General features: G+C 45.2%; 9 protein-coding genes across 9 annotated transcripts; all 9 read left to right on the forward strand.

The window, feature by feature from the left end:
• The first annotated feature begins 304 nt into the window (after window positions 1-304).
• Window positions 305-794, forward strand: LOC128318347 (histone H3). Its single transcript, XM_053234126.1, has one exon. The coding sequence runs from the start codon at window positions 338-340 to the stop codon at window positions 746-748; it is 411 nt and encodes a 136-aa protein (XP_053090101.1). The 5' UTR covers window positions 305-337; the 3' UTR covers window positions 749-794.
• A 3,821-nt stretch (window positions 795-4,615) lies between these two features.
• LOC128318366 (histone H4) lies at window positions 4,616-4,994 on the forward strand. Its single transcript, XM_053234145.1, has one exon. It carries the CDS (start codon window positions 4,631-4,633, stop codon window positions 4,940-4,942), a length of 312 nt encoding a protein of 103 aa, XP_053090120.1. The 5' UTR covers window positions 4,616-4,630; the 3' UTR covers window positions 4,943-4,994.
• A 556-nt stretch (window positions 4,995-5,550) lies between these two features.
• On the forward strand, window positions 5,551-6,010 carry LOC128317010 (histone H2B-like). Its single transcript, XM_034304398.2, has one exon. The coding sequence runs from the start codon at window positions 5,587-5,589 to the stop codon at window positions 5,959-5,961; it is 375 nt and encodes a 124-aa protein (XP_034160289.1). The 5' UTR covers window positions 5,551-5,586; the 3' UTR covers window positions 5,962-6,010.
• A 4,001-nt stretch (window positions 6,011-10,011) lies between these two features.
• On the forward strand, window positions 10,012-10,810 carry LOC128318335 (histone H1-like). The gene has a single exon (XM_053234114.1). The coding sequence runs from the start codon at window positions 10,027-10,029 to the stop codon at window positions 10,750-10,752; it is 726 nt and encodes a 241-aa protein (XP_053090089.1). The 5' UTR covers window positions 10,012-10,026; the 3' UTR covers window positions 10,753-10,810.
• Window positions 10,811-11,288: 478 nt separating this feature from the next.
• Window positions 11,289-23,671, forward strand: LOC128318400 (histone H2AX-like). Its single transcript, XM_053234183.1, has 3 exons — window positions 11,289-11,721; window positions 19,199-19,203; window positions 23,256-23,671. Exons 1-3 carry the CDS (start codon window positions 11,339-11,341, stop codon window positions 23,654-23,656), a joined length of 789 nt encoding a protein of 262 aa, XP_053090158.1. The 5' UTR covers window positions 11,289-11,338; the 3' UTR covers window positions 23,657-23,671.
• On the forward strand, window positions 12,274-12,763 carry LOC128318348 (histone H3). The gene has a single exon (XM_053234127.1). It carries the CDS (start codon window positions 12,307-12,309, stop codon window positions 12,715-12,717), a length of 411 nt encoding a protein of 136 aa, XP_053090102.1. The 5' UTR covers window positions 12,274-12,306; the 3' UTR covers window positions 12,718-12,763.
• Window positions 16,585-16,963, forward strand: LOC128318367 (histone H4). The gene has a single exon (XM_053234146.1). It carries the CDS (start codon window positions 16,600-16,602, stop codon window positions 16,909-16,911), a length of 312 nt encoding a protein of 103 aa, XP_053090121.1. The 5' UTR covers window positions 16,585-16,599; the 3' UTR covers window positions 16,912-16,963.
• Window positions 17,496-17,955, forward strand: LOC128318376 (histone H2B-like). Its single transcript, XM_053234155.1, has one exon. It carries the CDS (start codon window positions 17,532-17,534, stop codon window positions 17,904-17,906), a length of 375 nt encoding a protein of 124 aa, XP_053090130.1. The 5' UTR covers window positions 17,496-17,531; the 3' UTR covers window positions 17,907-17,955.
• Window positions 21,961-22,759, forward strand: LOC117597363 (histone H1-like). The gene has a single exon (XM_053234111.1). The coding sequence runs from the start codon at window positions 21,976-21,978 to the stop codon at window positions 22,699-22,701; it is 726 nt and encodes a 241-aa protein (XP_053090086.1). The 5' UTR covers window positions 21,961-21,975; the 3' UTR covers window positions 22,702-22,759.
• Window positions 23,672-24,062: the final 391 nt, after the last annotated feature.

The raw sequence follows: 24,062 nt of genomic DNA on the forward strand, positions 1-24,062 counted from the left end.
AATAATAATAATAACAATAGTGAGGCGTGTTGGCTAAATGCAGTGTGAGGGATGAGAATATGTTTTGACGGCGGGCGGTTTGTGTGTAACTGGTGAATGGCAGAGTACAAAAGCGCTGCGCGCCCGTGGAATAGGGGCGGGCGCCTTGTGTTTCGAACTGTGCCGGTGGCGGAAGACGAGCCAATAGTCATCAAATGACGTCACACATTCTATCCAATGACAGACGAGTGCCTCCAAGACGCCCAATCAGCGCAGGGCAGCGTTAGGGCTTAAAAAGCCGGCGTTCGCGAGCGCCGTGTATTCTGTTTTTCGTCCGTGAAGTGCAGAGCTCGACGCTATGGCAAGAACCAAGCAGACCGCCCGTAAGTCTACCGGTGGCAAGGCGCCCAGAAAGCAGCTCGCCACTAAGGCCGCCCGCAAGAGCGCCCCGGCCACCGGCGGCGTGAAGAAGCCTCACCGTTACAGGCCGGGCACCGTGGCTCTGAGAGAGATCCGCCGTTATCAGAAGTCTACTGAGCTGCTCATCCGCAAGCTGCCCTTCCAGCGCCTGGTGAGAGAAATCGCTCAGGACTTCAAGACTGATCTGCGTTTCCAGAGCTCGGCCGTCATGGCCCTGCAGGAGGCGAGCGAGGCGTACCTGGTCGGCCTGTTCGAGGACACCAACCTGTGCGCCATCCACGCCAAGAGAGTGACCATCATGCCCAAGGATATTCAGCTGGCCCGCCGTATTCGCGGAGAGCGCGCTTAAACGACGACCGCGTCTAATCTACACAAAGGCTCTTTTAAGAGCCACCTCACAGTCTCAGTGAAATGAGCAAGTCTTCATCCCTTGGCTGTTTAAAAATTAATTGTAATGTGGTTTAAAAAAACATATTTTCATAAACTATATAAATTATTATAAATATGTTACGCATATTATATAATGTGTGTGTGCGTGCGCGCGTGATGTGCTTATACGCGCGCGCTCTCACGCTGTGGCACACTTACAGTGAAAAGGGAGCAGTGAACCATAAGATTTATTTGTGACGTCATGCGCCGAGGTCAGAGGCTTAGAACTATGCTGTTGGTTTGATTGACAGTTTTTCCCTTTATGACGCCGCGGGGATTCATCGATCTTTAAATGTTGGGGTTTCTGCGCGCGCCTCTTCACTAATTTGAAGGGGAGAAGCAGAAGGGTTTCTCCGTCATTCCGCCTAATAATGTCTTTCTTTTCTGCTTAGAAATAATCAGATACAATATTGGTGTGTATTTAACAAGGACAAAATGTAACATCTTATTTTTATTTATTCATTCATTCATTCGCTCATTTATTTAAACCTTTTTTTTTTTTTTTTAAAATCATTTCCATGTCAAGTGCTGAGAGGCCTGAAGAGACGTGCTTTAAAAATGGAATATGTAATAATAAAATGAAAAAAAATACTACTACTACTACTACTACTACTACTACTACTAATAATAATAATAATAATAATTAGAAGGAGTAATAAAGAAAGGCTAGATGAAAGAATAAAGGATGAGGAGTAAAATAAAGGTTGTTGTGAGCAGCGCTGTGTGTTGTTGTGGATGGATCTTGACTGCCATCGTGTGGCCAAGGTTAGGAAGTGTACTTTGCCCTAACCACTGCTGCCGCAAATATAGCAAGTCTACATAGTTAGTCTTTGTAATAAATCGTTTAAAGGGGGGGATCCTTCAAGAAATGTATGTCAATGCTATGTTTGTTGCGTGTCACAAAATATATTACGACATGACAAAAACAATAACAGCAACAATAAGAATGATTCTACTACCAATACTACTATAATAATAATAATAATAATAATAATAGGAAAGAGAAAAAAGGAAGACGAAGAAATAATATTGAAGAAAGACTAGAGTAAAGAATAAAAGTTGATGGAAGTGCACTTTGCCCTAACCACTGCTGTTTAACGCCGCAAATGTAGCAAGTCTGTAATAAATCGTTTAAAAATTTTTTTTTAAAAAAAGGAGGGAAATCCTTTAAGAAATGTTTGCCAATGCTATGCTTGTTGCGTGTTAGAAAATAGGTTAAAACATGACAAAAACAACAACAGTAATAATAATAATTCTACTACTTCTTCTTCTTCTTCTTCTTCTACTACTACTACTTCTGCTGCTACTAGTACTTCTTCTTCTAAAACTGCTACTGCTACTACTACTCATAATCGCCCTCGTGTGGCCAAGTTTAGGAAGTGCACGTTGCCCTAACCACTGTTGTTTATAGCCGCAGGTTAGGTCTACATCTGCAATAAAAAAATAAATAAATAAATAAATAAATAAATAAATAAAGGGAGAAAAAACCTTTAAGAAATGTTTGCCAATGTTATGTTTGTTGCGTGTTACAAAATATATTAAAACATGATGACAATAACAACTACAATAACCATAATAATTCTACTACTAGTACTACTACTACTACTACTCTTAATAATAATAATAATAATAATAATTAGAAGAAATAAGAAAGAAAGACTAGAAGAAAGAATAAAGGTTGATGAATCAAATAATTATAAATCTAAAGGCTGGTGTGTGCAGCGCTGTGTGTTGTTGTGGATGGATCTTGACTGCCCTCGTGTGGCCAAGTTTATGAAGTGCACTTTGCCGCAACCACTGTTGTTTATAGCCTCTTGTTGTAAGTCTATATTTGTAATAATAATATAAATAATAAATAAATAAATAAATAAATAAATTAAAAAAAAGGGGGGGGGGGGGGGGGGGGGGGGAATCCTTTGGAATGTTTGTCAGGCTCAGGGTTACTGATCAGTAGGTCAGGGGTTCAGGCCCCAGCTCAGTGGTAGTAATGTATATGTGACAAGTAAAGGCTTCTTCCCTCTACTACTGATAATAGCTATTAAATAATTATCTTTTAGTATTTATTATAATGATTATTTATTAAATATTGTCATTACTGTATATCATTGCAACTATTATGTATTATATATCACAGTTATGTGATTCCGTGTAATGCCATCTGAACTGGATTCGGCTGCTCTTTGTACCTCCGCTGTAATATAAATGACAACTGATTCTACAGATTTCTGCTTAAGGTGCAGTATTTGGAGATTGGGAAGGTAGTTGTGTGTTGTGTTGTCTGTGATGTGCATCTTGTAAACTGTGTGGAATGTATCGTGTTGTGACCAAACACCAAGAAATATTCCTAATACATGTCAATACATATGGCAAATAAAATTACTCTGATAACAACAACACTGCTGCTACTACTACTACTACTACCACTTACAATAATAATAATAATAATAATACTGATAATAATAATACTGATAATAATAATAGTAATAATACTAATGTGTGCTCCTATTAATACTACTCCATTCTATAAGGCTAACAGACTTTTTGTGTAGTTAGTGAAGTGTGTTGTGCTGGATGGATCTTATTCATCCACGTGTGGCCGCATTTCGAAACTTGACTGCCTGCATCCGCAGTAAATAACTGGGTTCGGATAATGAAATGATTTAATAAATCAAATGTATGAACGCACGTCACATACATCGCACCCATACATGGTGATGTACGGAGAACACGGGGGTTGTTCTGTGCATCAACACGCTTCTACATGACAGTCTGATCGACACATCGAACATTGTAGACGTCTAATAAATGAGTAAAGTAAGTGGATAAGTTATGGACGGTGTTGTCAGATTGCAAAAATGTTGGGCTGCAAAATCCTCTTTACCGTGAGCGTTGTGTTTATAGAAAAGAGACGGCTTGTGAGTAGACAGTGCTTCGGTGTGTTCAGTAGAACACTGGCTTTGTGTCGACACACGTGTTTGATGAATTGTATATTAGTTTCTTTGGCACGAATGGTGAAGCGAGTATGCTTTCCTTGTGAATGACACTTGGAGTTTAAGAATGTGGAGTTTAAGAATGTTAGCGTTTGAGAAAGTGTATCTAATTTAGACATTATACCTTAGATAGTCCATTATATTTTGCCTTTGAGAGAACTGATAAAGTAAGGCCCGAGAGTTGTCTTTGCATTCCTTTCTGTGCCGCTTGTGAGTGACCTATTCGTGTGGTAAAATGTGGGCTCGATTAAAAGTGTACACAGACTGTGATGGTGATCAGCTGAATGAGGGGCCTACTAATAAGATGCTGTGCTGCTACGCGAGACCCGTCGTTATAGCAGACATAGGAGTTTAGAATCCGGGCCTTGAGCCCACAGGCATGCTCAAAAGGAACGTCTCGTGTCTGTAAAGGGAATGTCAATGTTTTACAAACACAGAGTACTTTTACTAACCTCCTTACACTGACGGGTGTTTGTCTGTATGTTTTGTTTTTTTTTAATATATATGCCTTGCATATCAGATTAAGACTTCTACTACAATTACTACTACTACTACTGGAAAAACAACTACTACTAATAATAATAATAGTAATAATAATGTTTGTGTGTATAGAGAGGGTGAGGAAGAAGAAGACGCTAGCAGGTAGAAAGCTGTGGCGTTCTGTTTCTTTTTGAATGTGCTCTATTGTGTGACCGTTGGTCTTAGGCCCGCCTCCTCGCCTGTTCTCAACAAGGTCCTGTAGAGGGCGGATAAATATGTGGGCGCTGCGCGGCGAGTTTTATTGAGCAGCTTGACTTCGAGAGAGCAGCATCATGTCTGGCAGAGGCAAGGGCGGAAAGGGGCTTGGCAAAGGAGGCGCCAAGCGTCACCGTAAAGTTCTTCGCGATAACATCCAGGGAATCACCAAGCCGGCTATTCGCCGTCTGGCTCGCCGTGGCGGTGTTAAGCGTATTTCCGGTCTGATCTACGAAGAGACTCGCGGTGTGCTGAAGGTGTTCCTGGAGAACGTGATCCGCGACGCCGTCACCTACACCGAGCATGCCAAGAGGAAGACGGTCACCGCCATGGATGTGGTGTACGCCCTGAAACGCCAGGGACGCACCCTGTACGGCTTCGGCGGTTAAACGCTCCAACACCGAACGACGCGAACACAACGGCTCTTTTAAGAGCCACCCAAACATCCAGAAAAAGAGCTGTTTCTCGTGCTGTGTGTGTGTGGGGTTTTTTTTTTTTTTTTTTTGCGAGGGGGCCTTTAAGCAAATGGCGTCAAGCGCCGTACACACGTAGCATACAAGTAGAAGATAATTTCTGTATGAACACATAACGATCATAATAATCTAGTTTTCAATGTTTATATTTAGTGTGTACGTGTGTGTGTGTGTGTGTAAAACGCGTTAGAAGACGGTGGTAGTAGAGATAAATATATACATATATGTATGTGTGTGTGTGTATTTTTATTTTATTTTACTTTTTTCCTTTAGTTATAGTGCACATTGTGAATATAAAAAGGCGGGAAGGGAAACAAAGCGTAGCGGGGGGGAGCGAGGAGGAGGAGGAGGAGGAGGAGGAGGAGGAGGAGGAGGAGGAGGAGGAGGAGGAGGAGGGCGGAGCGGTGGGAGGCTCCCTGTATGAGGCGGGTTGGGATTTTGACCAATAAAAAAATGTTCTTCGCTTGTGCCTAATTACAATGTCGGCCTGTAAATAGAGCGGCCGCGAGGCGGGCGTTATTCATTCTCTCGCAGTTTACTGGAGAAGCAGCAGCAGCAACATGCCCGACCCAGCCAAGGCCGCTCCCAAGAAGGGATCCAAGAAAGCCGTGACCAAGACGGCCGGCAAAGGAGGCAAGAAGCGCAGAAAGTCCAGGAAGGAGAGCTACGCTATCTACGTGTACAAAGTCCTGAAGCAGGTGCACCCCGACACCGGCATCTCTTCTAAGGCGATGGGCATCATGAACTCGTTCGTGAACGACATCTTCGAGCGTATCGCCGGTGAGTCCTCTCGTCTGGCTCATTACAACAAGCGCTCCACCATCACCTCCAGGGAGATCCAGACCGCCGTGCGCCTGTTGCTTCCCGGCGAGCTGGCCAAGCACGCCGTGTCCGAGGGCACCAAGGCCGTCACCAAGTACACCAGCTCCAAGTAAAGCGCCTTACCGCCGTCTTCATCAACCCAACGGCTCTTTTAAGAGCCACCCACTCCTTCATATAAAGAGCATTTTCTTCTTTTCCTCTCTGTCTCTCTCTCTCTCTCTTTCTGTGTGTGTGTGTGTGTGTGTGTGTGTGTGTGTGTGTGTGTGTGTGTGTGGCGGGGGGAGGGGGGGCGCGTTCCCCGCCGGCTTTTATCGCGCTGTTTCCCCGCGACTGTTTTGTTCATTGTGTCAGTTTTGTAGTATGCTAAATGCACAGGTGAGTAAATATAAACTAGATTGTTCGAGCATTGCGCGTTCTCGGTGTTGCTAAATAATTTTATGGCAGAATGAAGTAATTCTAATCAGCGTTATAGCACTGCAAAATAATTCAAAATAGGGTTCTAGAGGCACAAAGTAACTCCAATAGGGTAATAGCAATACAAAGTAATTGAAAATGGGCTTATAGGAACAAGAGGTACTTGAAAATAGGTCTATAACAGTGTAACGTCATTCAAATTACCGTATTATAGAGGCACACAGTAATTCAACATAGGGTTGTAGCTGCACTAAGTAATTAATTCAAAATAGGATTATAGCGGCACAGAGTAATTAAATGTAGTGATATGGTACCACAAAGTACTTTCAAATAGGCTCATAGTGACACAGAGTACTTCAAAATAGGGTTATAGCAGCACGAAATAATTCAAAATAGGGTTATTGCGGTACTAAAGAACTCAGAATAGGATTATAGCGGCACAGAGTTATTCAAAATAATGTTTATAGCTGTGCAGAGTAATTATAAATAGGATTAAAGCAGCATGAAGTAATTCAAATTAATGTTAGAGTTACCACAAAGTAACTCAAAATAGGATTATAGTTGTGTCGAGTAATTCAAAATAGGGTTATAGAGGGACAGAGTAGTTCAAAATAAGATCGTCGTGGCACGGAATAATTCAAAATAGGGATATAGCAACAAAAAGTAATTCAAAATAGGCTTATAGCAGCATGAAGTAATACAAATTACTGGTACAGCACCACAGAGTACTTCAAAATAGGCTTTATAGCAGCATGAAGTAATTCAAATGACAGCACCACAAAGTACTTCAAAATAGGCTTATAGCAGTGCAGAGTAATTCAAAACAGGGTTACAGCAACTCAAAATATGGTTATAGCATCACAAAGTAATTCAAAATACGTTTATTGCATCACACAGTGATTCAAAATAAAGTTCTATCAGTGTGAAGTAAATAAATTAATGTTACAGCACCACAAAGTACTTCAAAACAGGCCTATTGCAGCGCAGAGTACGTCAAAATAGGCTTATAGCAGCACAGAGTACTTCAAAACAGGCCTACAGCAGCACAGAGTACTTCAAAAAAGGCCTATAGCCGCACAGAGTACTTCAAAATAGGCTTATAGCAGCGCAGAGTACTTCAACATATGGTTATAGCAGCACGATGTACTTCAAAATAGGCTTATAGCAGCACGATGTACTTCAAAATAGGCCTATAGCCGCACAGAGTACTTCAAAACGGGCTTATAGCAGCACGATGTACTTCAAAATAGGCTTATAGCAGCACGATGTACTTCAAAATAGGCCTATAGCCGCACAGTGTACTTCAAAATAGGCCTATAGCAGCACGATGTACTTCAAAATAGGCCTATAGCCGCACAGAGTACTTCAAAACGGGCTTATAGCAGCACGATGTACTTCAAAATAGGCTTATAGCCGCACAGAGTACTTCAAAATAGGCCTATAGCCGCACAGAGTACTTCAAAACGGGCTTATAGCAGCACGATGTACTTCAAAATAGGCTTATAGCAGCGCAGAGTACTTCAACATATGGTTATAGCAGCACGATGTACTTCAAAATAGGCTTATAGCAGCACAGAGTACTTCAAAATAGGCCTATAGCAGCAGGATGTACTTCAAAATAGGCTTATAGCAGCACAGAGTACTTCAAAATAGGCCTATAGCAGCAGGATGTACTTCAAAATAGGCCTATAGCAGCACAGAGTACTTCAAAATAGGCCTATAGCCGCACAGAGTACTTCAAAACGGGCTTATAGCCGCACAGAGTACTTCAAAACGGGCTTATAGCAGCACGATGTACTTCAAAATAGGCCTATAGCAGCGCAGAGTACTTCAAAACGGGCCTATAGCCGCACAGAGTACTTCAAAATAGGCTTATAGCAGCACAGAGTACTTCAAAACGGGCTTATAGCAGCACAGAGTACTTCAAAATAGGCTTATAGCAGCACGATGTACTTCAAAATAGGCTTATAGCCGCACAGAGTACTTCAAAATGGGCTTATAGCAGCACGATGTACTTCAAAATAGGCCTATAGCCGCACAGAGTACTTCAAAACGGGCTTATAGCAGCACAGAGTACTTCAAAATGGGCTTATAGCAGCACGATGTACTTCAAAATAGGCTTATAGCAGCACAGAGTACTTCAAAACGGGCTTATAGCAGCACAGAGTACTTCAAAACGGGCTTATAGCAGCACAGAGTACTTCAAAATGGGCTTATAGCAGCACGATGTACTTCAAAATAGGCTTATAGCAGCACAGAGTACTTCAAAACGGGCTTATAGCAGCACAGAGTACTTCAAAATAGGCTTATAGCAGCACGATGTACTTCAAAATGGGCTTATAGCAGCACGATGTACTTCAAAATAGGCCTATAGCCGCACAGAGTACTTCAAAATGGGCTTATAGCAGCACGATGTACTTCAAAATAGGCCTATAGCAGCACGATGTACTTCAAAACGGGCTTATAGCAGCACGATGTACTTCAAAATGGGCTTATAGCAGCACGATGTACTTCAAAACGGGCTTATAGCAGCACGATGTACTTCAAAATAGGCTTATAGCAGCACGATGTACTTCAAAATAGGCTTATAGCCGCACAGAGTACTTCAAAATAGGCTTATAGCCGCACAGAGTAATTCTAATCAATGTTATAGCAGCAGGAAATACTTCAAAATAGGATTCTAGCCATACTGAGTAAATCGCAATCACAAGTTTAAAGCACTGTGGAGGAAATACAAAATGTAGAAGTGTGAAGATAGAAGTGTGGAGTAAATAAAAATGCATTTATAGCAGCATTGGCTACATTTATCAATTAAAACGAGGTGATAGTTGAATAACAACGAATGGGGTTAGAGCTCTGTCGAGTTCATAAGACTAGAGTTACAGCAGTGTGGAATTGAATAAACATAAGGATATAGCAGAGCCGGGCTAAACGGCACTAGGGCTAGGGCAGAGCCGGGCTAAACGGCACTAGGGTTAGGGCAGAGCCGGGCTAAACGGCACTAGGGCTAGGGCAGAGCCGGGCTAAACGGCACTAGGGTTAGGGCAGAGCCGGGCTAAACGGCACTAGGGTTAACTAGGGCTAGGGCTAGGGCGGAGACAGGCGCAGGTAACGAGGCGGAGGTGCGCGCCGATCGAGGCGGCCACGAGGCGCACCTGGCGCCCCGGGACCACAAGAGGACGCGGCCGCGCACGAGGAGCGCCAGCCCGAGTGCCGGCGCCAGCCCGAGCGACGAAGACCAGACGAGGACAAAGACGCTGGGAGTCACGCTGCGGGAGTCGCCTCGTCCCTCCGAGCGCGCCCGCTCTCTCCCTCTTTCGCCCTCGCTCTCCACTCATGTGCTTTACACGGCCCAAAAGGGGCCTCGGTTCACATACTGCACGCCACACTCGGCCGGTGCAAACATAGCAGCAGCACTCACACGGCTCTCCTTCATCTCGGCCCGCAGGCCTCGCAAGGGCCACGCCGTTTTTTGCCCTCTTTTTACACAGCACAACGCACGAAATGCGCGGCCCGCCGGCTCGAGCGCCAGGCGCGCCGTGCACTTTTGTGCCCGCTGCGCGAGATTGGTGCTCTCTTCCTGGCCGTGGCGGGCCTCGGGAGAAACGGGAAAGCCCGTTCTCGCGAAACGCGTGCTTGAACGCTTTGGAGCTTGCCTGACGAGTCTGATTTTCGCCGCGAAATGCCATGAGAAAACACAGTTGCGAGCGCATCGCGGAAGCGCAGTCATTCAGCGGCGCCCGGGTTGAGTCTACAACGTTCTCATGTCTGCTTTTAAGACCAGCCCCCCGGCCGCGGGGAGGGAGGTTCCTGTGTTACACAGCGCCACAGCGATTGACTCTTTTATTCTACTTAGCTCCGCACACACAGACATGGCAGAAGTCGCTCCCGCGCCCGCCGCCGCGCCGGCCAAAGCGCCCAAGAAGAAAGCAGCTTCGAGGACCAAGAAAGCGGGCCCCAGCGTCGGCGAGCTCATCGTCAAGGCGGTTTCCTCGTCCAAGGAGAGGAGCGGCGTGTCGCTCGCCGCTTTGAAGAAGGCTTTGGCTGCCGGCGGATACGATGTGGAGAAGAACAACTCCCGCGTCAAGCTCGCCGTCAAGAGCCTCGTGACAAAGGGCACTCTGGTGCAGACCAAAGGGACCGGCGCGTCTGGCTCTTTCAAGCTGAACAAGAAGCAGACCGAAGCCAAGAAGCCCGCAAAGAAAGCCGCGCCCAAACCCAAGAAGGCGGCAGCCAAGAAGCCCGCCGCGGCTAAGAAGCCCAAGAAGGTAGCGGCCAAGAAACCCGCCGCCGCCGCCAAGAAGTCTCCTAAGAAGGCGAAGAAGCCCGCCGCCGCCGCCAAGAAAGCCACCAAGAGCCCCAAGAAGGCGAAGAAGCCGGCGACCCCTAAAAAGGCAGCCAAGAGCCCCAAGAAGGCAAAGGCTGTGAAGCCCAAGACAGCAAAGCCCAAAGCGGCAAAGGCGAAAAAGGCAGCCCCCAAAAAGAAATAAACATGTTTGTGTGTTTAATTCATGTTTTTGATCCTTAAACGGCTCTTTTAAGAGCCACCCATATTTTCGTTTAAAGAGCGATATTCCCTGTCCTCTCATGACACAAAATTATGCTTTTAGTGGATTGGATTCCTCCTCCCAAAACGGTAACAGAGGCTGTAGGAGGAACATGAACATATGGGCAAACTAGTAAGAATTTACATTTCTCTATAGCGTTGTATATCATTGTGTTAGTGTGTGCGTTTGTATGTCTATTTTCCCTTCTGTCTGTTTTCATGCGCTCTCTCTCTCTCTCTCTCTCTCTCTCTCTCTCTCTCTCTCTCTCTCTCTCTCACACACACACACACACACACACACACACACACACACACACACACAGGCGGCGTCACAAACGGGGGTGGGAGGGGTGTCGCGTAGAATAGAATGGTGGGCGGACGCTGGAATTTGACGGCGCGTTTGTGATTGGTTCTTCTGCCACAACGATCTTAGCCAATAAGAGAGCGGCTGTGTTGGCTATATCACGGAGGGCTCGGCGCGTAGTCTTTATTATTTCAGCGTCGTTCGTGGAACAGGTCTGATCATAACCATGAGTGGTCGCGGGAAAACCGGCGGAAAGGCTAGGGCCAAGGCCAAGACTCGTTCCTCCAGAGCTGGGCTGCAGTTCCCTGTGGGCCGTGTGCACAGGCTCCTGCGTAAAGGCAACTACGCCGAGCGCGTCGGTGCCGGCGCTCCGGTCTACCTGGCCGCCGTGCTGGAGTATCTGACTGCTGAGATCCTGGAGTTGGCCGGCAACGCCGCCCGTGACAACAAGAAGACCCATATCATCCCCCGCCACCTGCAGCTCGCCGTGCGTAACGACGAGGAGCTGAACAAACTGCTCGGCGGGGTGACCATCGCTCAGGGTGGTGTGCTGCCTAACATTCAGGCCGTGCTTCTGCCCAAGAAGACTGAGAAGACCGTCAAGACCAAGTAAACGCGCCCACTGCTGCGTTTGCCAGTACCCAAAGGCTCTTTTAAGAGCCACCCACTTCTGCTCCAAAAGTGCAATGTTATTCCTATCTTCTTAATACAAAGCAAACGCGGTTAAAATCAGGACATGAGCACACTAATTTGCTAATAATTATATATGCGTTATATATATTATAAATAATTATATACTTGGAAAATATTCAAGTAGTAGCAGTAGTAGTAGTAATAGTAATAATAATAATAATAATAATAATAATAATAACAATAGTGAGGCGTGTTGGCTAAATGCAGTGTGAGGGATGAGAATATGTTTTGACGGCGGGCGGTTTGTGTGTAACTGGTGAATGGCAGAGTACAAAAGCGCTGCGCGCCCGTGGAATAGGGGCGGGCGCCTTGTGTTTCGAACTGTGCCGGTGGCGGAAGACGAGCCAATAGTCATCAAATGACGTCACACATTCTATCCAATGACAGACGAGTGCCTCCAAGACGCCCAATCAGCGCAGGGCAGCGTTAGGGCTTAAAAAGCCGGCGTTCGCGAGCGCCGTGTATTCTGTTTTTCGTCCGTGAAGTGCAGAGCTCGACGCTATGGCAAGAACCAAGCAGACCGCCCGTAAGTCTACCGGTGGCAAGGCGCCCAGAAAGCAGCTCGCCACTAAGGCCGCCCGCAAGAGCGCCCCGGCCACCGGCGGCGTGAAGAAGCCTCACCGTTACAGGCCGGGCACCGTGGCTCTGAGAGAGATCCGCCGTTATCAGAAGTCTACTGAGCTGCTCATCCGCAAGCTGCCCTTCCAGCGCCTGGTGAGAGAAATCGCTCAGGACTTCAAGACTGATCTGCGTTTCCAGAGCTCGGCCGTCATGGCCCTGCAGGAGGCGAGCGAGGCGTACCTGGTCGGCCTGTTCGAGGACACCAACCTGTGCGCCATCCACGCCAAGAGAGTGACCATCATGCCCAAGGATATTCAGCTGGCCCGCCGTATTCGCGGAGAGCGCGCTTAAACGACGACCGCGTCTAATCTACACAAAGGCTCTTTTAAGAGCCACCTCACAGTCTCAGTGAAATGAGCAAGTCTTCATCCCTTGGCTGTTTAAAAATTAATTGTAATGTGGTTTAAAAAAACATATTTTCATAAACTATATAAATTATTATAAATATGTTACGCATATTATATAATGTGTGTGTGCGTGCGCGCGTGATGTGCTTATACGCGCGCGCTCTCACGCTGTGGCACACTTACAGTGAAAAGGGAGCAGTGAACCATAAGATTTATTTGTGACGTCATGCGCCGAGGTCAGAGGCTTAGAACTATGCTGTTGGTTTGATTGACAGTTTTTCCCTTTATGACGCCGCGGGGATTCATCGATCTTTAAATGTTGGGGTTTCTGCGCGCGCCTCTTCACTAATTTGAAGGGGAGAAGCAGAAGGGTTTCTCCGTCATTCCGCCTAATAATGTCTTTCTTTTCTGCTTAGAAATAATCAGATACAATATTGGTGTGTATTTAACAAGGACAAAATGTAACATCTTATTTTTATTTATTCATTCATTCATTCGCTCATTTATTTAAACCTTTTTTTTTTTTTTTTTAAATCATTTCCATGTCAAGTGCTGAGAGGCCTGAAGAGACGTGCTTTAAAAATGGAATATGTAATAATAAAATGAAAAAAAATACTACTACTACTACTACTACTACTACTACTACTAATAATAATAATAATAATAATTAGAAGGAGTAATAAAGAAAGGCTAGATGAAAGAATAAAGGATGAGGAGTAAAATAAAGGTTGTTGTGAGCAGCGCTGTGTGTTGTTGTGGATGGATCTTGACTGCCATCGTGTGGCCAAGGTTAGGAAGTGTACTTTGCCCTAACCACTGCTGCCGCAAATATAGCAAGTCTACATAGTTAGTCTTTGTAATAAATCGTTTAAAGGGGGGGATCCTTCAAGAAATGTATGTCAATGCTATGTTTGTTGCGTGTCACAAAATATATTACGACATGACAAAAACAATAACAGCAACAATAAGAATGATTCTACTACCAATACTACTATAATAATAATAATAATAATAATAATAGGAAAGAGAAAAAAGGAAGACGAAGAAATAATATTGAAGAAAGACTAGAGTAAAGAATAAAAGTTGATGGAAGTGCACTTTGCCCTAACCACTGCTGTTTAACGCCGCAAATGTAGCAAGTCTGTAATAAATCGTTTAAAAATTTTTTTTTAAAAAAAGGAGGGAAATCCTTTAAGAAATGTTTGCCAATGCTATGCTTGTTGCGTGTTAGAAAATAGGTTAAAACATGACAAAAACAACAACAGTAATAATAATAATTCTACTACTTCTTCTTCTTCTTCTTCTTCTACTACTACTACTTCTGCTGCTACTAGTACTTCTTCTTCTAAAACTGCTACTGCTACTACTACTCATAATCGCCCTCGTGTGGCCAAGTTTAGGAAGTGCACGTTGCCCTAACCACTGTTGTTTATAGCCGCAGGTTAGGTCTACATCTGCAATAAAAAAAGAAATAAATAAATAAATAAATAAATAAATAAAGGGAGAAAAAACCTTTAAGAAATGTTTGCCAATGTTATGTTTGTTGCGTGTTACAAAATATATTAAAACATGATGACAATAACAACTACAATAACCATAATAATTCTACTACTAGTACTACTACTACTACTACTCTTAATAATAATAATAATAATAATAATTAGAAGAAATAAGAAAGAAAGACTAGAAGAAAGAATAAAGGTTGATGAATCAAATAATTATAAATCTAAAGGCTGGTGTGTGCAGCGCTGTGTGTTGTTGTGGATGGATCTTGACTGCCCTCGTGTGGCCAAGTTTATGAAGTGCACTTTGCCGCAACCACTGTTGTTTATAGCCTCTTGTTGTAAGTCTATATTTGTAATAATAATATAAATAATAAATAAATAAATAAATAAATAAATTTAAAAAAAGGGGGGGGGGGGGGGGGGGGGGGGAATCCTTTGGAATGTTTGTCAGGCTCAGGGTTACTGATCAGTAGGTCAGGGGTTCAGGCCCCAGCTCAGTGGTAGTAATGTATATGTGACAAGTAAAGGCTTCTTCCCTCTACTACTGATAATAGCTATTAAATAATTATCTTTTAGTATTTATTATAATGATTATTTATTAAATATTGTCATTACTGTATATCATTGCAACTATTATGTATTATATATCACAGTTATGTGATTCCGTGTAATGCCATCTGAACTGGATTCGGCTGCTCTTTGTACCTCCGCTGTAATATAAATGACAACTGATTCTACAGATTTCTGCTTAAGGTGCAGTATTTGGAGATTGGGAAGGTAGTTGTGTGTTGTGTTGTCTGTGATGTGCATCTTGTAAACTGTGTGGAATGTATCGTGTTGTGACCAAACACCAAGAAATATTCCTAATACATGTCAATACATATGGCAAATAAAATTACTCTGATAACAACAACACTGCTGCTACTACTACTACTACTACCACTTACAATAATAATAATAATAATAATACTGATAATAATAATACTGATAATAATAATAGTAATAATACTAATGTGTGCTCCTATTAATACTACTCCATTCTATAAGGCTAACAGACTTTTTGTGTAGTTAGTGAAGTGTGTTGTGCTGGATGGATCTTATTCATCCACGTGTGGCCGCATTTCGAAACTTGACTGCCTGCATCCGCAGTAAATAACTGGGTTCGGATAATGAAATGATTTAATAAATCAAATGTATGAACGCACGTCACATACATCGCACCCATACATGGTGATGTACGGAGAACACGGGGGTTGTTCTGTGCATCAACACGCTTCTACATGACAGTCTGATCGACACATCGAACATTGTAGACGTCTAATAAATGAGTAAAGTAAGTGGATAAGTTATGGACGGTGTTGTCAGATTGCAAAAATGTTGGGCTGCAAAATCCTCTTTACCGTGAGCGTTGTGTTTATAGAAAAGAGACGGCTTGTGAGTAGACAGTGCTTCGGTGTGTTCAGTAGAACACTGGCTTTGTGTCGACACACGTGTTTGATGAATTGTATATTAGTTTCTTTGGCACGAATGGTGAAGCGAGTATGCTTTCCTTGTGAATGACACTTGGAGTTTAAGAATGTGGAGTTTAAGAATGTTAGCGTTTGAGAAAGTGTATCTAATTTAGACATTATACCTTAGATAGTCCATTATATTTTGCCTTTGAGAGAACTGATAAAGTAAGGCCCGAGAGTTGTCTTTGCATTCCTTTCTGTGCCGCTTGTGAGTGACCTATTCGTGTGGTAAAATGTGGGCTCGATTAAAAGTGTACACAGACTGTGATGGTGATCAGCTGAATGAGGGGCCTACTAATAAGATGCTGTGCTGCTACGCGAGACCCGTCGTTATAGCAGACATAGGAGTTTAGAATCCGGGCCTTGAGCCCACAGGCATGCTCAAAAGGAACGTCTCGTGTCTGTAAAGGGAATGTCAATGTTTTACAAACACAGAGTACTTTTACTAACCTCCTTACACTGACGGGTGTTTGTCTGTATGTTTTGTTTTTTTTTAATATATATGCCTTGCATATCAGATTAAGACTTCTACTACAATTACTACTACTACTACTGGAAAAACAACTACTACTAATAATAATAATAGTAATAATAATGTTTGTGTGTATAGAGAGGGTGAGGAAGAAGAAGACGCTAGCAGGTAGAAAGCTGTGGCGTTCTGTTTCTTTTTGAATGTGCTCTATTGTGTGACCGTTGGTCTTAGGCCCGCCTCCTCGCCTGTTCTCAACAAGGTCCTGTAGAGGGCGGATAAATATGTGGGCGCTGCGCGGCGAGTTTTATTGAGCAGCTTGACTTCGAGAGAGCAGCATCATGTCTGGCAGAGGCAAGGGCGGAAAGGGGCTTGGCAAAGGAGGCGCCAAGCGTCACCGTAAAGTTCTTCGCGATAACATCCAGGGAATCACCAAGCCGGCTATTCGCCGTCTGGCTCGCCGTGGCGGTGTTAAGCGTATTTCCGGTCTGATCTACGAAGAGACTCGCGGTGTGCTGAAGGTGTTCCTGGAGAACGTGATCCGCGACGCCGTCACCTACACCGAGCATGCCAAGAGGAAGACGGTCACCGCCATGGATGTGGTGTACGCCCTGAAACGCCAGGGACGCACCCTGTACGGCTTCGGCGGTTAAACGCTCCAACACCGAACGACGCGAACACAACGGCTCTTTTAAGAGCCACCCAAACATCCAGAAAAAGAGCTGTTTCTCGTGCTGTGTGTGTGTGGGGTTTTTTTTTTTTTTTTTTTGCGAGGGGGCCTTTAAGCAAATGGCGTCAAGCGCCGTACACACGTAGCATACAAGTAGAAGATAATTTCTGTATGAACACATAACGATCATAATAATCTAGTTTTCAATGTTTATATTTAGTGTGTACGTGTGTGTGTGTGTGTGTAAAACGCGTTAGAAGACGGTGGTAGTAGAGATAAATATATACATATATGTATGTGTGTGTGTGTATTTTTATTTTATTTTACTTTTTTCCTTTAGTTATAGTGCACATTGTGAATATAAAAAGGCGGGAAGGGAAACAAAGCGTAGCGGGGGGGAGCGAGGAGGAGGAGGAGGAGGAGGAGGAGGAGGAGGAGGGCGGAGCGGTGGGAGGCTCCCTGTATGAGGCGGGTTGGGATTTTGACCAATAAAAAAATGTTCTTCGCTTGTGCCTAATTACAATGTCGGCCTGTAAATAGAGCGGCCGCGAGGCGGGCGTTATTCATTCTCTCGCAGTTTACTGGAGAAGCAGCAGCAGCAACATGCCCGACCCAGCCAAGGCCGCTCCCAAGAAGGGATCCAAGAAAGCCGTGACCAAGACGGCCGGCAAAGGAGGCAAGAAGCGCAGAAAGTCCAGGAAGGAGAGCTACGCTATCTACGTGTACAAAGTCCTGAAGCAGGTGCACCCCGACACCGGCATCTCTTCTAAGGCGATGGGCATCATGAACTCGTTCGTGAACGACATCTTCGAGCGTATCGCCGGTGAGTCCTCTCGTCTGGCTCATTACAACAAGCGCTCCACCATCACCTCCAGGGAGATCCAGACCGCCGTGCGCCTGTTGCTTCCCGGCGAGCTGGCCAAGCACGCCGTGTCCGAGGGCACCAAGGCCGTCACCAAGTACACCAGCTCCAAGTAAAGCGCCTTACCGCCGTCTTCATCAACCCAACGGCTCTTTTAAGAGCCACCCACTCCTTCATATAAAGAGCATTTTCTTCTTTTCCTCTCTGTCTCTCTCTCTCTCTCTTTCTGTGTGTGTGTGTGTGTGTGTGTGTGTGTGTGTGTGTGTGTGTGTGTGTGTGTGGCGGGGGGAGGGGGGGCGCGTTCCCCGCCGGCTTTTATCGCGCTGTTTCCCCGCGACTGTTTTGTTCATTGTGTCAGTTTTGTAGTATGCTAAATGCACAGGTGAGTAAATATAAACTAGATTGTTCGAGCATTGCGCGTTCTCGGTGTTGCTAAATAATTTTATGGCAGAATGAAGTAATTCTAATCAGCGTTATAGCACTGCAAAATAATTCAAAATAGGGTTCTAGAGGCACAAAGTAACTCCAATAGGGTAATAGCAATACAAAGTAATTGAAAATGGGCTTATAGGAACAAGAGGTACTTGAAAATAGGTCTATAACAGTGTAACGTCATTCAAATTACCGTATTATAGAGGCACACAGTAATTCAACATAGGGTTGTAGCTGCACTAAGTAATTAATTCAAAATAGGATTATAGCGGCACAGAGTAATTAAATGTAGTGATATGGTACCACAAAGTACTTTCAAATAGGCTCATAGTGACACAGAGTACTTCAAAATAGGGTTATAGCAGCACGAAATAATTCAAAATAGGGTTATTGCGGTACTAAAGAACTCAGAATAGGATTATAGCGGCACAGAGTTATTCAAAATAATGTTTATAGCTGTGCAGAGTAATTATAAATAGGATTAAAGCAGCATGAAGTAATTCAAATTAATGTTAGAGTTACCACAAAGTAACTCAAAATAGGATTATAGTTGTGTCGAGTAATTCAAAATAGGGTTATAGAGGGACAGAGTAGTTCAAAATAAGATCGTCGTGGCACGGAATAATTCAAAATAGGGATATAGCAACAAAAAGTAATTCAAAATAGGCTTATAGCAGCATGAAGTAATACAAATTACTGGTACAGCACCACAGAGTACTTCAAAATAGGCTTTATAGCAGCATGAAGTAATTCAAATGACAGCACCACAAAGTACTTCAAAATAGGCTTATAGCAGTGCAGAGTAATTCAAAACAGGGTTACAGCAACTCAAAATATGGTTATAGCATCACAAAGTAATTCAAAATACGTTTATTGCATCACACAGTGATTCAAAATAAAGTTCTATCAGTGTGAAGTAAATAAATTAATGTTACAGCACCACAAAGTACTTCAAAACAGGCCTATTGCAGCGCAGAGTACGTCAAAATAGGCTTATAGCAGCACAGAGTACTTCAAAACAGGCCTACAGCAGCACAGAGTACTTCAAAAAAGGCCTATAGCCGCACAGAGTACTTCAAAATAGGCTTATAGCAGCGCAGAGTACTTCAACATATGGTTATAGCAGCACGATGTACTTCAAAATAGGCTTATAGCAGCACGATGTACTTCAAAATAGGCCTATAGCCGCACAGAGTACTTCAAAACGGGCTTATAGCAGCACGATGTACTTCAAAATAGGCTTATAGCAGCACGATGTACTTCAAAATAGGCCTATAGCCGCACAGTGTACTTCAAAATAGGCCTATAGCAGCACGATGTACTTCAAAATAGGCCTATAGCCGCACAGAGTACTTCAAAACGGGCTTATAGCAGCACGATGTACTTCAAAATAGGCTTATAGCCGCACAGAGTACTTCAAAATAGGCCTATAGCCGCACAGAGTACTTCAAAACGGGCTTATAGCAGCACGATGTACTTCAAAATAGGCTTATAGCAGCGCAGAGTACTTCAACATATGGTTATAGCAGCACGATGTACTTCAAAATAGGCTTATAGCAGCACAGAGTACTTCAAAATAGGCCTATAGCAGCAGGATGTACTTCAAAATAGGCTTATAGCAGCACAGAGTACTTCAAAATAGGCCTATAGCAGCAGGATGTACTTCAAAATAGGCCTATAGCAGCACAGAGTACTTCAAAATAGGCCTATAGCCGCACAGAGTACTTCAAAACGGGCTTATAGCCGCACAGAGTACTTCAAAACGGGCTTATAGCAGCACGATGTACTTCAAAATAGGCCTATAGCAGCGCAGAGTACTTCAAAACGGGCCTATAGCCGCACAGAGTACTTCAAAATAGGCTTATAGCAGCACAGAGTACTTCAAAACGGGCTTATAGCCGCACAGAGTACTTCAAAATAGGCTTATAGCAGCACGATGTACTTCAAAATAGGCTTATAGCCGCACAGAGTACTTCAAAATGGGCTTATAGCAGCACGATGTACTTCAAAATAGGCCTATAGCCGCACAGAGTACTTCAAAACGGGCTTATAGCAGCACAGAGTACTTCAAAATGGGCTTATAGCAGCACGATGTACTTCAAAATAGGCTTATAGCAGCACAGAGTACTTCAAAACGGGCTTATAGCAGCACAGAGTACTTCAAAACGGGCTTATAGCAGCACAGAGTACTTCAAAATGGGCTTATAGCAGCACGATGTACTTCAAAATAGGCTTATAGCAGCACAGAGTACTTCAAAACGGGCTTATAGCAGCACAGAGTACTTCAAAATAGGCTTATAGCAGCACGATGTACTTCAAAATGGGCTTATAGCAGCACGATGTACTTCAAAATAGGCCTATAGCCGCACAGAGTACTTCAAAATGGGCTTATAGCAGCACGATGTACTTCAAAATAGGCCTATAGCAGCACGATGTACTTCAAAACGGGCTTATAGCAGCACGATGTACTTCAAAATGGGCTTATAGCAGCACGATGTACTTCAAAACGGGCTTATAGCAGCACGATGTACTTCAAAATAGGCTTATAGCAGCACGATGTACTTCAAAATAGGCTTATAGCCGCACAGAGTACTTCAAAATAGGCTTATAGCCGCACAGAGTAATTCTAATCAATGTTATAGCAGCAGGAAATACTTCAAAATAGGATTCTAGCCATACTGAGTAAATCGCAATCACAAGTTTAAAGCACTGTGGAGGAAATACAAAATGTAGAAGTGTGAAGATAGAAGTGTGGAGTAAATAAAAATGCATTTATAGCAGCATTGGCTACATTTATCAATTAAAACGAGGTGATAGTTGAATAACAACGAATGGGGTTAGAGCTCTGTCGAGTTCATAAGACTAGAGTTACAGCAGTGTGGAATTGAATAAACATAAGGATATAGCAGAGCCGGGCTAAACGGCACTAGGGCTAGGGCAGAGCCGGGCTAAACGGCACTAGGGTTAGGGCAGAGCCGGGCTAAACGGCACTAGGGCTAGGGCAGAGCCGGGCTAAACGGCACTAGGGTTAGGGCAGAGCCGGGCTAAACGGCACTAGGGTTAACTAGGGCTAGGGCTAGGGCGGAGACAGGCGCAGGTAACGAGGCGGAGGTGCGCGCCGATCGAGGCGGCCACGAGGCGCACCTGGCGCCCCGGGACCACAAGAGGACGCGGCCGCGCACGAGGAGCGCCAGCCCGAGTGCCGGCGCCAGCCCGAGCGACGAAGACCAGACGAGGACAAAGACGCTGGGAGTCACGCTGCGGGAGTCGCCTCGTCCCTCCGAGCGCGCCCGCTCTCTCCCTCTTTCGCCCTCGCTCTCCACTCATGTGCTTTACACGGCCCAAAAGGGGCCTCGGTTCACATACTGCACGCCACACTCGGCCGGTGCAAACATAGCAGCAGCACTCACACGGCTCTCCTTCATCTCGGCCCGCAGGCCTCGCAAGGGCCACGCCGTTTTTTGCCCTCTTTTTACACAGCACAACGCACGAAATGCGCGGCCCGCCGGCTCGAGCGCCAGGCGCGCCGTGCACTTTTGTGCCCGCTGCGCGAGATTGGTGCTCTCTTCCTGGCCGTGGCGGGCCTCGGGAGAAACGGGAAAGCCCGTTCTCGCGAAACGCGTGCTTGAACGCTTTGGAGCTTGCCTGACGAGTCTGATTTTCGCCGCGAAATGCCATGAGAAAACACAGTTGCGAGCGCATCGCGGAAGCGCAGTCATTCAGCGGCGCCCGGGTTGAGTCTACAACGTTCTCATGTCTGCTTTTAAGACCAGCCCCCCGGCCGCGGGGAGGGAGGTTCCTGTGTTACACAGCGCCACAGCGATTGACTCTTTTATTCTACTTAGCTCCGCACACACAGACATGGCAGAAGTCGCTCCCGCGCCCGCCGCCGCGCCGGCCAAAGCGCCCAAGAAGAAAGCAGCTTCGAGGACCAAGAAAGCGGGCCCCAGCGTCGGCGAGCTCATCGTCAAGGCGGTTTCCTCGTCCAAGGAGAGGAGCGGCGTGTCGCTCGCCGCTTTGAAGAAGGCTTTGGCTGCCGGCGGATACGATGTGGAGAAGAACAACTCCCGCGTCAAGCTCGCCGTCAAGAGCCTCGTGACAAAGGGCACTCTGGTGCAGACCAAAGGGACCGGCGCGTCTGGCTCTTTCAAGCTGAACAAGAAGCAGACCGAAGCCAAGAAGCCCGCAAAGAAAGCCGCGCCCAAACCCAAGAAGGCGGCAGCCAAGAAGCCCGCCGCGGCTAAGAAGCCCAAGAAGGTAGCGGCCAAGAAACCCGCCGCCGCCGCCAAGAAGTCTCCTAAGAAGGCGAAGAAGCCCGCCGCCGCCGCCAAGAAAGCCACCAAGAGCCCCAAGAAGGCGAAGAAGCCGGCGACCCCTAAAAAGGCAGCCAAGAGCCCCAAGAAGGCAAAGGCTGTGAAGCCCAAGACAGCAAAGCCCAAAGCGGCAAAGGCGAAAAAGGCAGCCCCCAAAAAGAAATAAACATGTTTGTGTGTTTAATTCATGTTTTTGATCCTTAAACGGCTCTTTTAAGAGCCACCCATATTTTCGTTTAAAGAGCGATATTCCCTGTCCTCTCATGACACAAAATTATGCTTTTAGTGGATTGGATTCCTCCTCCCAAAACGGTAACAGAGGCTGTAGGAGGAACATGAACATATGGGCAAACTAGTAAGAATTTACATTTCTCTATAGCGTTGTATATCATTGTGTTAGTGTGTGCGTTTGTATGTCTATTTTCCCTTCTGTCTGTTTTCATGCGCTCTCTCTCTCTCTCTCTCTCTCTCTCTCTCTCTCTCTCTCTCTCTCACACACACACACACACACACACACACACACACAGGCGGCGTCACAAACGGGGGTGGGAGGGGTGTCGCGTAGAATAGAATGGTGGGCGGACGCTGGAATTTGACGGCGCGTTTGTGATTGGTTCTTCTGCCACAACGATCTTAGCCAATAAGAGAGCGGCTGTGTTGGCTATATCACGGAGGGCTCGGCGCGTAGTCTTTATTATTTCAGCGTCGTTCGTGGAACAGGTCTGATCATAACCATGAGTGGTCGTGGGAAAACCGGCGGAAAGGCTAGGGCCAAGGCCAAGACTCGTTCCTCCAGAGCTGGGCTGCAGTTCCCTGTGGGCCGTGTGCACAGGCTCCTGCGTAAAGGCAACTACGCCGAGCGCGTCGGTGCCGGCGCTCCGGTCTACCTGGCCGCCGTGCTGGAGTATCTGACTGCTGAGATCCTGGAGTTGGCCGGCAACGCCGCCCGTGACAACAAGAAGACCCGTATCATCCCCCGCCACCTGCAGCTCGCCGTGCGTAACGACGAGGAGCTGAACAAACTGCTCGGCGGGGTGACCATCGCTCAGGGTGGTGTGCTGCCTAACATTCAGGCCGTGCTTCTGCCCAAGAAGACTGAGAAGACCGTCAAGACCAAGTAAACGCGCCCACTGCTGCGTTTGCCAGTACCCAAAGGCTCTTTTAAGAGCCACCCACTTCTGCTCCAAAAGTGCAATGTTATTCCTATCTTCTTAATACAAAGCAAACGCGGTTAAAATCAGGACATGAGCACACTAATTTGCTAATAATTATATATGCGTTATATATATTATAAATAATTATATACTTGGAAAATATTCAAGTAGTAGCAGTAGTAGTAGTAATAGTAATAATAATAATAATAATAATAATAATAACAATAGTGAGGCGTGTTGGCTAAATGCAGTGTGAGGGATGAGAATATGTTTTGACGGCGGGCGGTTTGTGTGTAACTGGTGAATGGCAGAGTACAAAAGCGCTGCGCGCCCGTGGAATAGGGGCGGGCGCCTTGTGTTTCGAACTGTGCCG

Source organism: Pangasianodon hypophthalmus, chromosome 5 (genome assembly GCF_027358585.1).
Source record: "Pangasianodon hypophthalmus isolate fPanHyp1 chromosome 5, fPanHyp1.pri, whole genome shotgun sequence".
In the NCBI taxonomy this organism is placed as follows: domain Eukaryota; kingdom Metazoa; phylum Chordata; class Actinopteri; order Siluriformes; family Pangasiidae; genus Pangasianodon; species Pangasianodon hypophthalmus.